This window comes from Rhagoletis pomonella, unplaced genomic scaffold (assembly GCF_013731165.1).
Source record: "Rhagoletis pomonella isolate Grant_MI unplaced genomic scaffold, Rhpom_1.0 Rhpom_scaffold_00445, whole genome shotgun sequence".
Taxonomy (NCBI): Eukaryota; Metazoa; Arthropoda; class Insecta; order Diptera; family Tephritidae; genus Rhagoletis; species Rhagoletis pomonella.
This window is the reverse complement of record NW_023458999.1, coordinates 66,544-82,811: the sequence shown is the minus strand read 5'-3', so window position 1 is coordinate 82,811 and position 16,268 is coordinate 66,544. Positions and strand designations below refer to the sequence as shown.

General features: G+C 35.0%; 1 protein-coding gene across 1 annotated transcript; it reads left to right on the top strand.

Annotated features, from left to right (window-relative positions):
• Positions 1 to 2,770: 2,770 nt before the first annotated feature.
• On the top strand, positions 2,771 to 14,005 carry LOC118750906 (GILT-like protein 1). The gene is made up of 5 exons (XM_036485648.1): positions 2,771 to 3,178; positions 11,910 to 12,044; positions 12,585 to 12,796; positions 13,446 to 13,593; positions 13,661 to 14,005. Exons 1-5 carry the CDS (start codon positions 3,119 to 3,121, stop codon positions 13,829 to 13,831), a joined length of 726 nt encoding a protein of 241 aa, XP_036341541.1. The 5' UTR covers positions 2,771 to 3,118; the 3' UTR covers positions 13,832 to 14,005.
• Positions 14,006 to 16,268: the final 2,263 nt, after the last annotated feature.

Genomic DNA, 16,268 nt, shown 5'->3' with positions numbered 1-16,268 from the left:
ATGAAGATGAAGATGAAGATGAAGATGAAGATGAAGATGAAGATGAAAATGAAGATCAAGATGAAGATGAAGATGAAGATGAAGACGGAGATCAAGATGAAGATGAAGATAATTTTTCCTGTAACTTCCTGCAAGTTCGTGTAAAACCTGTAAGTTCATGGAGTACTGTATCAGAGCTATTATGTTACGCTAAGTACTAAGTTAAACTCCCCTCCACTTAACCCATTCCAGCTAATATTATTTCACCTCAACTCATCTCACATAAACTATGCTGAGCGAACACTTGTTTTTAAATCATACTTTCAGTGTAGGTCCTTATGGTTTTTGAAACCTATATTTAACGCAATGAGGGCATGCTTATAGTCAAAATTAGTTGGTACTTAAAGTTAGTTGTACCTTCTTGACATAATTTTGGATGGGTTACCTGTCAATAAAGTTACAACCAACTTTAAGTACCAACTTAATTTTCACTATGAATACGTATTAGAGGGCTGCATGAATTTATTCAAAACGGCTTATGAATTGTTGATATACAAAACCAATGAATGATTTTGGCTTAAAATTTTTTGAATTTGAGTGAACACCTGTTCTGATAAATGTGTCGACATTACAATATTCAAAGTGAAAATCAATTGAATTCAAAATAAATGAAAATGTTTTTTATGAATATCCAAAAATATTTTTTCTGTGCCATTTGTACAAACATGTGTATATATCGTCACTTGAAATGCAAAAAGACGTAACAACATCGTAAATGAAATGGAAAAAGTCGTGACTAATATTTTAATTTTATTATTCATAAAATGATGTGGGGAGCTGTTATTCGATGAAATCCATCATATAAATAAAAAAGTGAATTTTGAATTTTTTACTAGTTATGACTTTTTGCATTTCAAAGATGATGGTTGTTACGTCTTTTTGCATTTTAGGTGACGAAATGTATGTATTTATATATTGCTGCGCTCTTATTACAATACGAACAAACTTAATTGTAGAAAAAACTTTAACCGAAAAGAGTTTGTATGATTTGAATGTTTTCCATTCATTCATTCACATTCTTCCATTTGCAAGTAGAAAATTTAAAAGAAAATGTACATATATTCATAACTTACAAAATTCCAAACGCTGAGTGTTTTATATGTGAATTAAAATATTCAAATCTACTGTGCACTGTGTGGGAACCTCTGATATAGACATAGTGCAGCGAAATAAAATTCAGTGGCTCCGCTTGCTTGGTCATGTCGTTCGAATGGACAGAAACGCTCCTGCTCTGAAAGTATTCAACGCGGGCCGCGAAGCTGATAACATAGGAAGAGGAAGGCCTCCTCTGCATTGGAAAGACCAGGTGGAGAAGGACTTGGCTTCACTTGACATTTACAAACTCGCTTAGGCAGTTACAACGCCAATAAAAAAGAAGGCAACCTGCGTTCGTTACTTCTGTTTAAAAGCTTTAGTCGGATAACAGAAAAAAGGCCGGATAAGCCGGATTCCGGATATCTACCGGGTAGCCAGCACATCCCTAATTGCCATATACCTATGCTTTCAGATGCAAGAAGAAAAACTATCCGAAAGTTGTATTCTAGCAAGTTTCAGCGGTATTTGAAAAACAACTGTGAACCAAAACGGATTGTGACAGTACGCGTTTTGGGCCATATGATAATCTTGGGCCCCTTAAGAAGCCCGGGTCCGGGGGGATTCACCCCTTGCAAATCCTATTTCTGGCAGCAAGTGTCAGTTACGCGGCTTGGCAGAATAACGATACACGGTTTTATACTGTAAACGCCGATATGTAACTCTTCAGGTAATTAATTGAAGCTTATTTTTGAAATTCACATACACACACTGACCGCCTGTTTGAAGTTAGGAGCAATTTTTACCTGTGCTCTCCAACATAATACATAAGAGTAAACAATAGATGAATATGTACACATGTATGTTTTTTTATGATACTAACGATCGCCATTAACCCTCGCTACACGTACATATGTATTGTATGTATTTATGTGCATATCGCATCAAAGCATATACATTAGGGTGGGTTGATTTGTATGGATGAAAAAAAATTAAAAATCGTATAGCAAAAACATAATTTACATTAAATTCTCTGAAGAAACCATGGGTCTAAAATCAAACCCTAATCCGCGCCTCTCGACTTGAACATTTTTTTGCCTCTTCTTTCGCTAAAATTATTTTCTTTTTTTGAAATATATTATGTTTTATTATATTAATTATAGTTTATGCAATACAGGTTTTGTTTTGAGACTAATCAAAATATTCAATTATCAAAAAAGCAGTTGAACCCCAATTTGCATCTCCTCTGATTTGCGTACTTGGATGAATATTTTTTTAATGAAAAAAAATTTTGAGTGTTAAAAAAATATAAAGTGCAAAAGAACTACCTTACTAAACAATTTTATTCAGAAAATTCGATTTCTTTTTGGAAAATTTTTTTTTTCTAACATTTATTTTTTTGGCAAAGGCGGCCATATAAATTTTCAAGTCGAGAGGCGCGGATTAGGATTTTATTTTAGATACATGGTTTCTTCTCAGAATTTTCTTAGAATTTTATGTAGTTTACGTTTTTGCTATACGATTTAAAAAAAATAATCAACCCGCCCTAATATACATACAATAAATTAATTAGTGAGTCTCAAAAAACTCAGCAAAGCCGCAACTGAGAGCCAACCAAGCCAACCGACCGAGTCAAGTTAAATCACCAAGCCAAGTCACCGGTTAGCTAGCCGCGTAGCACTCAAACAAACAAAATAACTGCAGTTCGAGCCCTTGTCGACTTAAGCCGACTCTTGACTATGAGCAACTGTTGGCAGTTCAATTTTAGGCGTTGCCCGATTCGAACGTACAGATCTACTCCGATCGCGGTTTTTATTATTCAAAATACATCAAAGCTATTGCTTCTTCCCTTTTTTTTTTGTCAGCATCAGCAAAGTGCATTAATTTGCAGCATACATACATAAATTTCATTTGAATTGCATTGACCCCGGTTTGGTTTGGTTAAGCTTTCGACTTTAACTGTGCTGCATCAGCAGTGTATCTTTGGAAGGAATATATAAAAGAGGCGCAATCAGCTTTAAATAGCGGAAAGTAGCACCGTTTTACCATGAGTCACAGCATAATTGGATTGTTCTTGGTATTGATTGCCGCAACCAATGCACTTAAGGTAACTAAGATCATGTGATAAAGCATTTATGGATGTATGTTCATACATATACATATATGTATGCAATTTTGAATGTAGGTATGTATGTGCATTTGTAGTGTACTGTAGTTTTAATTCACTATGTATGCCATTATTTTGATTTGTATGTGTACCGTGAAAAATATTAACGTTCACATGCTAATTCTATATATGTATGTACATACAGGGTGCCAGCCAAAGTGGTTGTGTCAATTTTAAAATAATGAATTCTTCTTGTTCAAAAGTGCGAAAAAGCGTTGAAGCGTAGTTGGTATAATTAAACTAATGGCTTAAGCAGGTCATGTACACACATACATGCAAATGTATGTACATACATAAGTATGTAAATAAGTCTGCATTGCTGTCAACTATAGATTTCGTGTCTACCAAATGGATTCATGAACAATGATCGTGATCGTACAATTGATTATACAATGTATTTATTCAAACTTACATATACATATATGTAAATATATGTATGTAACCATTTCTTAAAGCCAATTTGTATTTATTAATTTTATATTATTTAGACATGCATACATACATACATACATACATATGTGCAATATACATTAAGCCGTGCCACGACATAAGAAAGAAATAAGTTTAGCGGGTGTCAGTTTTATTTAAACCGTTATGCCGAGAAAAAGTTTTCGGTGTAAAAAAATCGCGTTTTTTGCTATAGCTTTCTTATTTAATATCCGACTGTTAAAAATGTCTCGCTCAGGATTATAAATGGCCATAAATAATTTTAGGCCTTCAAAACTGTTTTATTTTATACCTTGACTAATTTTGGAATTACTATCCTTAGATTTTTATTTTTATACTATAAATTTAAAGCTCTCAAAAAACGATGACGACCTGATAAGGCCTTTTCGGTGAGAGAAAACCTTTAAAAATCGGAATGCAAATAAGGAAGTTGTAGCAAAAACGCAATTTAGCGGGAGCATAAATAAAATACACCCAACATTTTTTCCCGATATACATACATATTCACTCGTTTGATTTGCACATACTAAACTTTTTTTCGTGATACGCTTTAATGTATGTACTTACACATGTATGTACATATTTTAATACTTGAAATAAAAACAACCAGTTTTATGAACAGAAAAGTAATTGATTACAAACAGTGAATTCGTGAGCAAATTGCCATCAATTTTATTGGTATTTGCGTACATATTATGATAACTTTCTTGTATGTATTTAAATAAATATTCATGTTTCTATATGAACAAATATATTACACAATTTTGTAAATTACTAGTTTGAATATTGTACGTTCATATACATACATACATATATACATAGATACATATATTTCTAGATATGCACAACAATACAGTTTATTTAATATTCACTCGTTTGATTTGCTCAATCGCCGTTTCTAATCGCTTTTATTGCATACAAAAGTAGCAAAATTTGTTTAAAAACAAAAAAAAAATAACCAGTTATAAAAGCCACTTAAAAAGTAGTAACACAAACAAAAATTAAAATTCAAGATTTTGTTTTGATGCAATAGTCATGTTAGCTTTCTGCTTTGGTCGTCGTTTAGCCGCCAATACACGTTTTGATAAACATTTTCGCAATCTTGCGAGGTACAGTGTAGCGCACAAAGTAAATGGTACAGAAAATGTAGTAAAAAACTATTTTTTTTTTAATTCAATTTAGAGTTGTTTCCCAAATACATTTTTTGAGAACAAATTTGTGTTTAAAGGGCAAATTAATTTTAAAAGCTAAGTACTTGTGAAACGACCTTAAGGTTTAGTCTAGCGTTGAACGAGGACAAGACAAAGCAATTGAAAAGCCACCTCTCTCGATGAACATAAGTCACGCTGTACAAATGTTTTATATAGAATTTCTGGGATTGTATGTAGCACAGAAACGGGAGGATTTTGGATGAAGATAAGAAGACTTAAAGGGCTATAGCTCTGTTCGCGAAAAGAAGATGGGATGATGAGCTTAGTCAATGTTTTAATGACAATGACATACGTAGTACATTTTTATATGTTTGTAAAAAACAATGCACTCGGAATGAATAACCTTCGCAAATTCGTAAAGGAGAGATACAATTGGCGAAGTTTTTTTAGTCGCAACCCAAACTCACAGTATGTTAGTGTTTGGCCGTGCTTCTCCTCCGATTTTTTGCGTGCGCTTCGATAAGGTCACACAGAGGATAGGGACCTACAGTTATACGCCGACTCCGAACCGCGATTTTATTTTTGTGCAAAGCTGTTTTTCATGACAGAAATATACTCGGAGGTTTGCCATAGCCTGCCGAGGGGCGACCGCTATTAAAAAAAAAATAAATTTTCTTTTCTTTTGTTATTGATGTTGGTCGGGAATTCAACTTGAACCCAGGCCCTGTGAAATGGGCAGTACACTTTCGTCCATTATGGAACCGTCGGTGTGAATTTGTTTCGCATCATCTACCATATATTTACATATTCCAAACCAAAACCGGAAGAGTCCAATATTTAGCTCAGAATAATATTCGCTGGTGATAGTTTTAAGCTCTTCAAGGCAATTAATGTAAATGTCACAGCGCACAACCCGAAAACCAGTCGCCCTAACCTTGTTTTGCGGACAGACCCAACTTTGCCTTCTTTTTGGTGCACGTTCAACAGAAGGAGATAAAATAACCGCACATCATTCCATGGATTTTATCGACGATTGAAAATTTGACGTGACCTTTGCCAGTACGCTCACAACGGAGCTCAATAAACCGTTTCTTAGTTAATGAAATTGAAAGCGTTGGATATTTTTTCTACGTAAAAAATAATGCTTGATCAGCATACGAAATTTACTTTTTCCATGACTGTTTTCAATGGCCGTCAAATTTGAATAGTTATCTCATAAGTTGATAGGAGCAGTGTTGCATGTCCAGTTTTCAAACGAAAGATTCGAAAACTCACTGACTCAAATGGGTAATAGAATTCGTGGCATAATTTTGTAAGTTTCTTAATTACGAAACCCACAGAATTTTATGCTGTACATTGAAATGCAATAGTTTACGAGCATAGTAGTAGTAGATTTTGTTTCCAACTAACAAGCATACATGACCATTGTACGCCACTCGTATTCTGTGCGAGTATACCGGTTCTGTATATACCGATGCCAAGCTGCGTTTGCTTGAAGTGGCTTGTATGCACTTCTTCCTCCCGATCATGCCTTTGACGCTGCAGCTATGCACATATCGCACACTAAATCAAAAACCGGCACAACTCAAAAAATCCTAAATGTTCAGGGGAGGCAAAAAACTGTTGACGCTGCGCAATCGACGCAAGCAAAACTAAAAAGTTTTAGTAGTATTTTTCCAGTTAAAGAAGATAGTGATGAAGAAGAAATTTTCGCGGACGTTGGGTATACGGTCTGTGAACTGTTTTATGGAAAAAAAATAAATTTTGACAAATTTTGAGTTGTGCAGGTTTTTTATTTAGGGTGCGATATGTATGTATGTACTGTTTATTATTATTTTTCATGTATGCTTCATGTGCAACAACTTGTTGTGGTCCAAGCATAAATATTTAAAAAAAACTGTAGTAAATAAAATTCACGCAACATAAAAAATAATAAGCGCTCTTCTATGCATTTGTTGACTGTATACATACTGGTGCAAAACAGATGTAAGCAATGCCGTTTAAGCTACAGTTGGAGGTACATATGTAGTTCGTGGCACTCGACTAACTGAGGTAAGCGCTACTTCAAAATTTACCAGTTCTGAGCCAGCCTCGAACAGTTGGATTTATTGTAGGATAGTCACTTACATACAGTGACTCAAATAAGCAGCCACGTGTTGATTTTTTTTCAAACTTTGTGTCCCGCATTTTATTTCCTAATAGCTGATTTCCACCAAGTCTTAACTGCTTATTGCAAAAAGGAGATTACAACTCGAAGGGTCTAATCCCATCTATTAAGTAGAAGCAAACGAAAGGAAAAAACAAAAATTAAGAAGCAAACCTTGCCGATCACCCCATGTTAAAATTAATTGAACCTAACTGAACTCTTAACTGCAGTTAAGCCTTTGGTGGAAATAGGCTATAAGAAATGAATGCTTACATATATGGAAAAAATGCATAAACCGCCAGTAAAAAAATTATTAAAAGCAACGCCATGCAAAATGTTCAAAAGATTATTATTAAAAAATTTGAAATTTCGGTGAAAATCTGTTAAATTTTCCTAAATTTTCTATAAAGTTTGAAACTTCGATCTACATAAGTTTGGTTGGACAATATTTTTATAGAAAATTAACAAAAAAATAGCTTGAAAAACATTTTGAATATTTATATAAAAGGACACATGGTCACTTGTTTGAGCCACTGTATGTATGTATGAATGTACTTATATATTTATGTTTATAGTTATGCAAACATGTTTGTATGTACAGTATATTCCTTTTAGCTGCATTTACTTCCAATACAAATGATTTCATGCACTTAAGGGAGACGTGCAGCAAAGCGGAAAAACAAAAACTGTTTTTTCTTTGGTTGTCTTGTTTTAAATTTTAAAATTTGTTGCAATACTGTTTTTTATGAAATCTTTTTTAAAAGTACTTAATGTAACACTAGTCACTATAGAGGCATTATTACTTTTTCTGGGTCTTCATTGCCACTACTGATTTCAGATATGGCACAGGTTCGCAAACAGAGGGTTATGTTGTTAGCAAAATGATCCTTTGAAAAACTGTTAGTGCTGGTAAGCGAAATATTTTTCCTACAAATCAAAAAAAAAACTTACTCAAAAACAGGGATGCTAAACAGAAAAGGATTGCAAAGCGGAAATGCTGCTAAAAGTGAAAATTTCGTACAAAATCCATTTCAAGAAGCAGTATTTTGGTAAGCAGAATATTCACCTAAGCGAATAGGCAGCTATACGGAATATACTGTATATATGTATGTCGTTACTTATGTACGCAAATTCAGGTCACACCATACCTACATACATACACACATTTTACTTACCAGCATTTTTTTCACTCTTTATTCTTTTAATATTTCTAAAAAAGAACCGGTTTTGGTAATATCCAATAACACTTAAGTCTTTACCTCTTTGCTCCGCTTAAATATAGTTTGAATACAAATTATCTAAATTGTAATTTTACCTGCAAAACAACTGACATCATAATCATATTTAGCAAATCGAGATATGTACATTAGACCGTATCACCAAAAAAAGCTCAATGTGAACACTCACTATCAGAGTATTTCAGGAGTATAAAATTGTATAATTATTATTACTTGTATACTGTTGTAATAAAGGTATTAAAAGGCCTACATCTACTGTACGGTCTAGTGTACATACTTATGTAGTTATGTAGGTTAGGTTAGGTTAGGTTACGGTGATTGCCACTCTGCACATACCTGCGGAGAGACACACTTAGGCCAGATCGACCTATTGTAATGCCACTATAAACGAGCTCTTATTCCTTTCCCTTAGTTTACCAAATGATAGAACCATCGTGCAACCTCAATGTATCGTTGAAGGTCGCGGATGTCCATAGAGTCGAGATCAGCTAAACACCGAAAAGCTATTTCATTAAAAATAGCAAGTCTTGGCCTTTCCAGAGCGGAAAGATAATGTTCTACACTCTCCACCTCCTCCTCGTGTCTACAAGCACGGCAGAAATTGTTAGCAGGGTAACTCGTTTGTTGGTCAATTCAATGAATGCATTTCAGTCGATGCTTACTCGAAGACAGGGAACGCCTGCGTCGAGCGCAGAGTTTACTGAGCGTGGTTCATGTGCCCCCCTGCCCCCCGCAAGCTCGTATGCCGCGCAGTTTCCCGGTATTCCACTATGCCCGGGTACCCAAACCACTTTAATGGTGAGCTCGTTACTTCTGCATTCGGCAACTACTTTTGAGGAAGTGTTACTGCACTGTAAAGTATACCCCGGGAAGTGGGTGCCCATGAGAACATCTAGCATTTCGCTGGAAGAGGAGGTTCATTCACCATCATGCTTTTGGATATAGCTTGGGGCAACTAGAGTTCTAGACTTTCCGTATTTGCTAGATTAAATAGCTTCCTGCAGGTTCGTCTCAAGGAGGAGACTCCGGGATCCCCCATTAGAGTCTCCTTTTTCCTCTTGGAAAAAGCGGGCTGGAAGCTTTAATTTTTCACGAACACTCCAGCTTACCGAGAGAAACAGACTTTGCCTCTGGAGAGCTCTGTGCGCTTCCTCGAACAGTGGTGCGAATCAAGAAATCACGCTTTATAAGGGTCTAAAGCCTACAATTATGTAAGCTGAACAGATTTAGAAAAAATTTTTGGGCCCCGATTTTTTGATTTTGTATTTGCTTATATTAAATTTTTAAGTGCAAAGTGCGGAGAAAGTAGCAATTTGGAAGAAAATCGATTCTCTTGTTCCTGGTAATAAAACGAAAAAATTAAATAAAAGAACTTGCAATATAAAAAATTTCATAATAAAAATGAAAATTAGCGCGATCTCTAAGTGGTCTCAGAGGTATGGCATGTTAAATAAAAAAGAAAAACATCAAATAGAAAATATTTATAAATTACACTTTAGCAATTTTCTTTCTGGGTATTTTTTTTTGCCTCCAGGAACATCGATCCATCCTTTGCAAGGCTAAATTTTCAGCATATGTGCCTTTGAGTTAAGCGAATGTTCCAAATAACTAAAAAAAAAACACCATCTGATCTAATGATACTACATGTTCAATATGCCTTGCTTTGGTTATAAAACTGCATACATAAAGTTGTTCTAAGAATTAAAAAGAAGTGCTCCCTGGTTGGGAACAATCAGGCCTCGCTATACAAATTTCGTTATGGCGGACTTCTGATGGGAACAAATTAATATCTTCTCCAAGATATGCTGAGAGGAAAGCGAAGAGGGTTGGTTTGACGGTCTTAATCTTAAAGATATATGTATGTATTGGAAATTGATGGCTAAGTCATCGAATAATAAATTTGCATGCAACTCAATTAGAAGAATCTTATCTTTAAACCACTTTGTTATTCAATGCAATTTTAGTTCCATTTACCTATGTATGCGTTGCAAAGTAGAGTTTAATAATTTCATTAAAACTAATGCAAACTAAATTGAATTTGTTTGCGCATCAAAGCATATTAAATATGTTAAAATAAAAATGTAGTAGATACGTATATAGTTATTTTCCTTTCTATCGCGGCGTATCTTTTAACAATCAGCGACTTCCTGTTTCGGTGGATTACGAACATTTTACGCTATGCTGGTTTGCATACCTTTCATTTAAATGAATGGTATGTTTACTGGTATTCAAAACAAATGTCAATGGGAAATAATGAAATGTATATTCAAAAGCAAACAAATTCTTTCCATCGCCATCCTATGCTGCCACCAACGCGTATGCGTTAAGGTTTTTAGGGCAGAAGCGTTTCTCTTAATTCGTACGATAGACACAACAAATCGAGCGGGGCCGAAAAAATCTAGAGCTCATTTAAGGGATAGTGTAAGGAATAGATGACATAAGCATTATCGTGGGCCGAAAATCCGTTTTTTTTTTTAGAGTTTTATTTGGTAATAGCAAAAATTTGGTTAATTATGCTCTAAAATAAAATCTGTGTCTAAGATTAAAACTTTGGCCAATATCTTCGGCTCGCCCAAGTCCATCAAAGTTCAGGTGGTAAAAAAAGTTTTTCTTAGCTTACTTCGATTCTCTGTAAAAAAAAGGTCCATATACCAACTAATACTTTCGAAGATAATTGCAATTTGAGTAAAAAAGAAATTATTAATTTATTTTTATTTTTTTTATTTCATCTCTCAAAAAGATTGTTTTTAGAGCATAATGAAACATATTTTTGCTATAACCAATCAAAATTCTAAAAAGGCGGATTTTCGGTCCACGCTAATAAGCATCTAACATTTTGTAAATTAATTTCATTATTTCAACGTAGTCTTCTTCTTGCGCAAAAATCTCTATTCAAAGCTCCTTCTTTTTTTCCATGGCCTCTAAATGGTGAAATTTTAAGAAGCTTTTAAAATTGGTTAATTTTTCATCGATCATTTTTCAATTTTTAAATAATACATTTTTGTAAACATACTACGTTAGGAGCCTAGTGGCTTAATGGAACAACAACCGACAACTCAAATCTGTCTTTGCTTTTGACCAAAGATATGTGTATATTATATATTATATTATAAATTCGATAAAAAGTTTACTTTTAAATTATGAGTGATGTTCTTTAAAATCCAATACGACGGAAAAATTTTGACCGCAAAAATTTCTAAAATTCGAAATAGCGTTTCCAATATGACGGGAAAGACAAATTATTGAATTCGCTATATTGAATTCGCCATTTGGAATTTTAAAAAATCATGATTATGATCGTAATTAGCGACCTTAAAAACGCCCAGTATTTAAAAGTAAAAATTTTTACCGAATTTACAAGATTACCACAGCTTTTTCTACCTGAACCAATTTTGAAAAGAGGGTTCTTCAGCTGACGAAGAATGCTTCATGCATGTCGATGTATTTGAGTTCTTTATAACCCTTTAAGATCGTATTTAAAAAATGTGGTGAAGAAAGTAGTAATTATATATCACGCCGAAATCCCCTCGAAGGGAATTTTCAATCAAGGGAGGGTTTAAAAATTTTATGTTTCGTATGGCGACCGGCCCAATTCAATACATAATAGTGTACATATTTTGATGTGCAATTTACATGTACTTACGTATGTTTTCATTATTTACTTTTTAATTTACACTTATTCCTTACAGGTGCCTATAACCATCTATTATGAATCACTCTGCCCGGACAGCGCTAAGTTCATTACCGAGCAAGTCTATCCAGCCGTTAAGGGTGAACTGAAAGACTACATAGACATCAAATGGGTGCCTTTTGGCAAGTCACACGTATGTATCACACTATTTTCACTTTCATGAATCGTACATACATGCACACATAAATTTGTATGTATGTACATTAGGGCGGCCCAAATAAAGTAAAGCAGCCGAAAAATAATACATCGCTCAAAGTTTTCCATGTATTTTATATGGTATGGAATTCTTGAAAAAATATTTTTCGATGGGAAAACTCTGGTTCTCTCCAGGAGACTTCCAATAATAATACCAAATTGTTTATTTAACCATTTTTTAATAATAACGATTTTTTTTTTGGTGCGCCCATTGCATTTTTTGTTGTTTTTGGCGGACGTATAAATTATAGTTACTATGAAAAAATAGTTAAAAAAACAATTTTTCTATATGAAATATGTACATGGAAAATTAAAAAACAGGGAAATATTTTTTCGGTATATAACAATCCTAGGGGGAAGAGCATAAAAATTCCGAATTTACTTTTTCTCATGCAGTTTTGGACCACCCTAATGTTCATACATATATTAATTTACATATGCGACTGATGTGTGTTTTTTTATTTGTATGCTTATGCAGTTTACAACGCAAGGTGCTGATGTGCTCTTCGATTGTCATCACGGTCCAAATGAATGCTACGGCAACAAAGTGCATGCCTGTGCCATCGAACATATACAGGCCAACTCCTATCAAATTGAATTCACTAGAGAATCACTAACGTTGGACTTCATCAACTGTATGATGAAGGCGGGCAAGAACTTTGATGACAACGTTTATCCAGGTGGACGCTGGTAAGTGACCAACAGTATTTCACAGCGATGTGTTGTGATTACGGGTTTATGCCAAATTTGTACCATCGTTCATATATTCAAACATATTTAATGCACATTAGACCGTACCACCTTACAATCAAACAAAAAATTCGCCTTACAGCTCTGAGTCTAAAGTATTTTTGCAAGGCAATTTGGGGGAAAAATCTACATATTTCGGTGGCACCTACATGTGGCAATAAAAAAATAGTTCTACTTATTTTTGATGAGCTTTAATTTACTGTCATTAGGATGGTACATAGGGTGATAAGAACTGCGATTTGGTGGCGAAATACTGCAATCTAAATCACCTTGGAATAAAAACATTTCCTTGGCAAAAGTTTGTGATTTTTAGACCCGACTGTAACGCCGAAGATGCGAAAAAAACTGTTAAAAGGTCACCCCAACGTTAGGCCAAAAAAAGTTTTCGAAACAGCCTTACTACAAAAACTACAGATTCGAAGGTCTACGACGAACTGTTTTTTCTGGTATGGTCTAATGTACATACATACATTCGTGCATGTTTTATGTTAATATGTTGTTACGCGGACACTATGTATATGTATTTTTCTCCATTTACACCTTTGTTTAACGTCTGTTTTTCTCATTTTCTCATTTTCTCACATTCAAGTGCACGTGACAATCATATTAGCGGCTGGGAAAATATTCAGACATGTGCCAACTCAACTGAAGGCAGCCATTTGCTGAAGAAACAAGGCGAGGCCACAAATCAATTCCAAAATCCATTGACCAGCGTGCCAACAATTGTTTTCAAACAGGCAAGTGTTATTCAAATGGCCAACGAAGTAGACTTGGTAACTAATATGTTCCACTTGATTTCCACAGCAATTTGATGCCAAGGAGAACGATCGCGCCATGTCCAATTTCCTGAGCGTTGCCTGCAAGTACATTCAACAACCGCAGCCCAAAGTGTGTATGGCGCTCAACTCCGCCGTTGGCACAACTGTCACGCCCATTTTGGGTTTGTTGGCCTACATGTTGGTGCGACTGTTCTAAGCTGGAAAAGCTTATCGTAGCTGATAATGCCGCTGGAAGCGTGCATCTCTAACTTCAGTGCACATTTAAAAATTCAACGGAAGTGGCGTTGAAATGAAATTTAAGAATCGATGTTTATATACTTTTTATTTTTATTTTTTTTGTTTATTAAAGTGATAATCTTCCGTCCATAAATTGTGGGTACGACTTTTGTATTTTAAAGCATTTCTTACACACATACATACAAGCATACCCTCGAGAGTACGGGGGAGCGACTAAAGGACTGATGAATCGGTAGCTACCAAGTAAACATCGTCAATTACAAGGCAATGTTCTAGGCGGTAGTCACCATCGAACTCTCTCTGCACTACCGGGAGTTACTAAAGTAGTCTTTTGCGTGATTAACGGGTGCACTACCACGGGTTAATAGAGTAGCTACTTACCTAGAAGTCGGTGCAGTACAAGCATACCCTCGAGTACGGGGGAGCGACTAAAGGACTGATGAATCGGCTACCAAGTAAACACCGTCAATTACAAGGCAATGTTCTAGGCGGTAGTCACCATCGAACTCTCTCTGCACTACCGGGAGTTACTAAAGTAGTCACTTGCGTGATTTATGGGCGCCCTCTTTTCTTCTCTATTCTTCTTCCGACTGGTTCGACTCTGCACTAACGGGTGCACTACCACGGGTTAATAGAGTGGCTACTTACCTAGAAGTCGGTGCAGTATTGTTTCAATAGTAGCGATTGACTCCAGCAGTTATTAAGGTTTTTGATTCCCTTTAAATCATTTAGGGAGTTCACAAGGCGTTGTATACTGTCACATTGTTGTATGGCGTAACCTTTGAAAGCTTAAATTTATGTCTAGAGGACTCGAAACTACAACCTACTATCTTTTAATACTGTGAAAATTGTGAAAAATCATAATATTATTTTTATGGTATTCTTCACATATTTTGAACCATTTAAAGTTTACGACATACAACTATACGACAGCTTACAGCACCTTATGAACTCCCTAAATAATATTATGTTGAGCGCATAAATCCTACACCAATCCCTTTATTTACTGTAATATTTAAATGTGTCTTTGATATCAGCACTTCTAATTTATATATTTGTGCATACTTCAAATATTCTACAGTGAAACCCGCTTAAGTACACCCCGCTTAAATACCTAATCCGCTTAAGTAACCAAAATTTTTGGGCAATGTTAATTTTTGAATGTTGTTCGCTTAAGTACATCGAGGTATTTAAGCGGGTTCTTTCAAGTACCCAACCCGCCTAAATACCTCAAAAAGCTGACATTTTTTGTGAGATACTTAAGCGAGTTTTACTGTACTACTATTTTGAACTTAAATTTTTTCGCTCCGAATCCACTAATCCCTCATTGAACCCGCATTTTGAATTAAAAAAATCTGACATCGCCAATATGGTGACCAAATTTTAAAATTTTCAATTATAATATCTTATTTTTTGGCCAATTTTAATGGTATATTCTTTTATGGGCTTCTTTGACCTAATTGGTGATTAGTGCAAGTAAAACAAATGTTTTTTCTTCACTGCTTTGCCCTACGTTTCGCTGAACTCCTTTCGAAGAGTAGGGCAAATCAGTGAAGAAAATAAGCTATTATATTGAAAATTATATAATTTGGCCACCATATTGGATCCGCCTTTTTAAATTCTAAATATCTGTATCAGATGCGAAATCAGCGACCTCGTTCCATCTGTCTGCGATACTCGCCGTCGGCAAAGCGTAAAGACCCATAAATTTTCCGCAAAATCATTCTCTCGTAAAAGGTCATAAGGTAATCCAAGCGGTTAATAACTCCATCTCGTGGAGTCTCTGAACGAGTATTTAACATTAGTCGAGAGCGCCTGAAAATTATTAATGGATGCCTTCAGGACACTGCAAGCTAAGGCACTAACATTGTAAAACTTCAAATCATGCTCTACATAGCTAGATCTCGACTATATGGCACAGTGATCCTCAAGAATGCATAGGTTTGATTAAAATGGATCCAAACAATTTTTTCATCAGTATTTAAATAAATACAAACTCCATTTCTTGAAATCCTACCTGATCGTTTTTTCGAAAAAACTCAAAATTACGGTTTTGTTCGTACTTGATGTACTTATCTATTAACAGATTGACTATTTTTCATCCGATTGTTAGACTTAGCTTGTTGGAAGTTTTCATCGGTAAAATTTTAATTAGCCCCTGTTTTTCGTGATTTTTACAACTTTCCCCGTCGCTGATTTCAAAAATTTCTATTGAAAGTGACCAAATATGTAGCATTTACTCAAAAGAACATTTACTTTCGAATAAATTGGGACCTCTCCTAATGCAATTGCATAGAAGTTGTCAAGAAGTTATGCAATTTCAGCTTTTCGTCTAAAAATGATTGTAAATATCCATTTTGAGTGAATAAGCTGCAGTGGTTACTGAAATGTCGCAG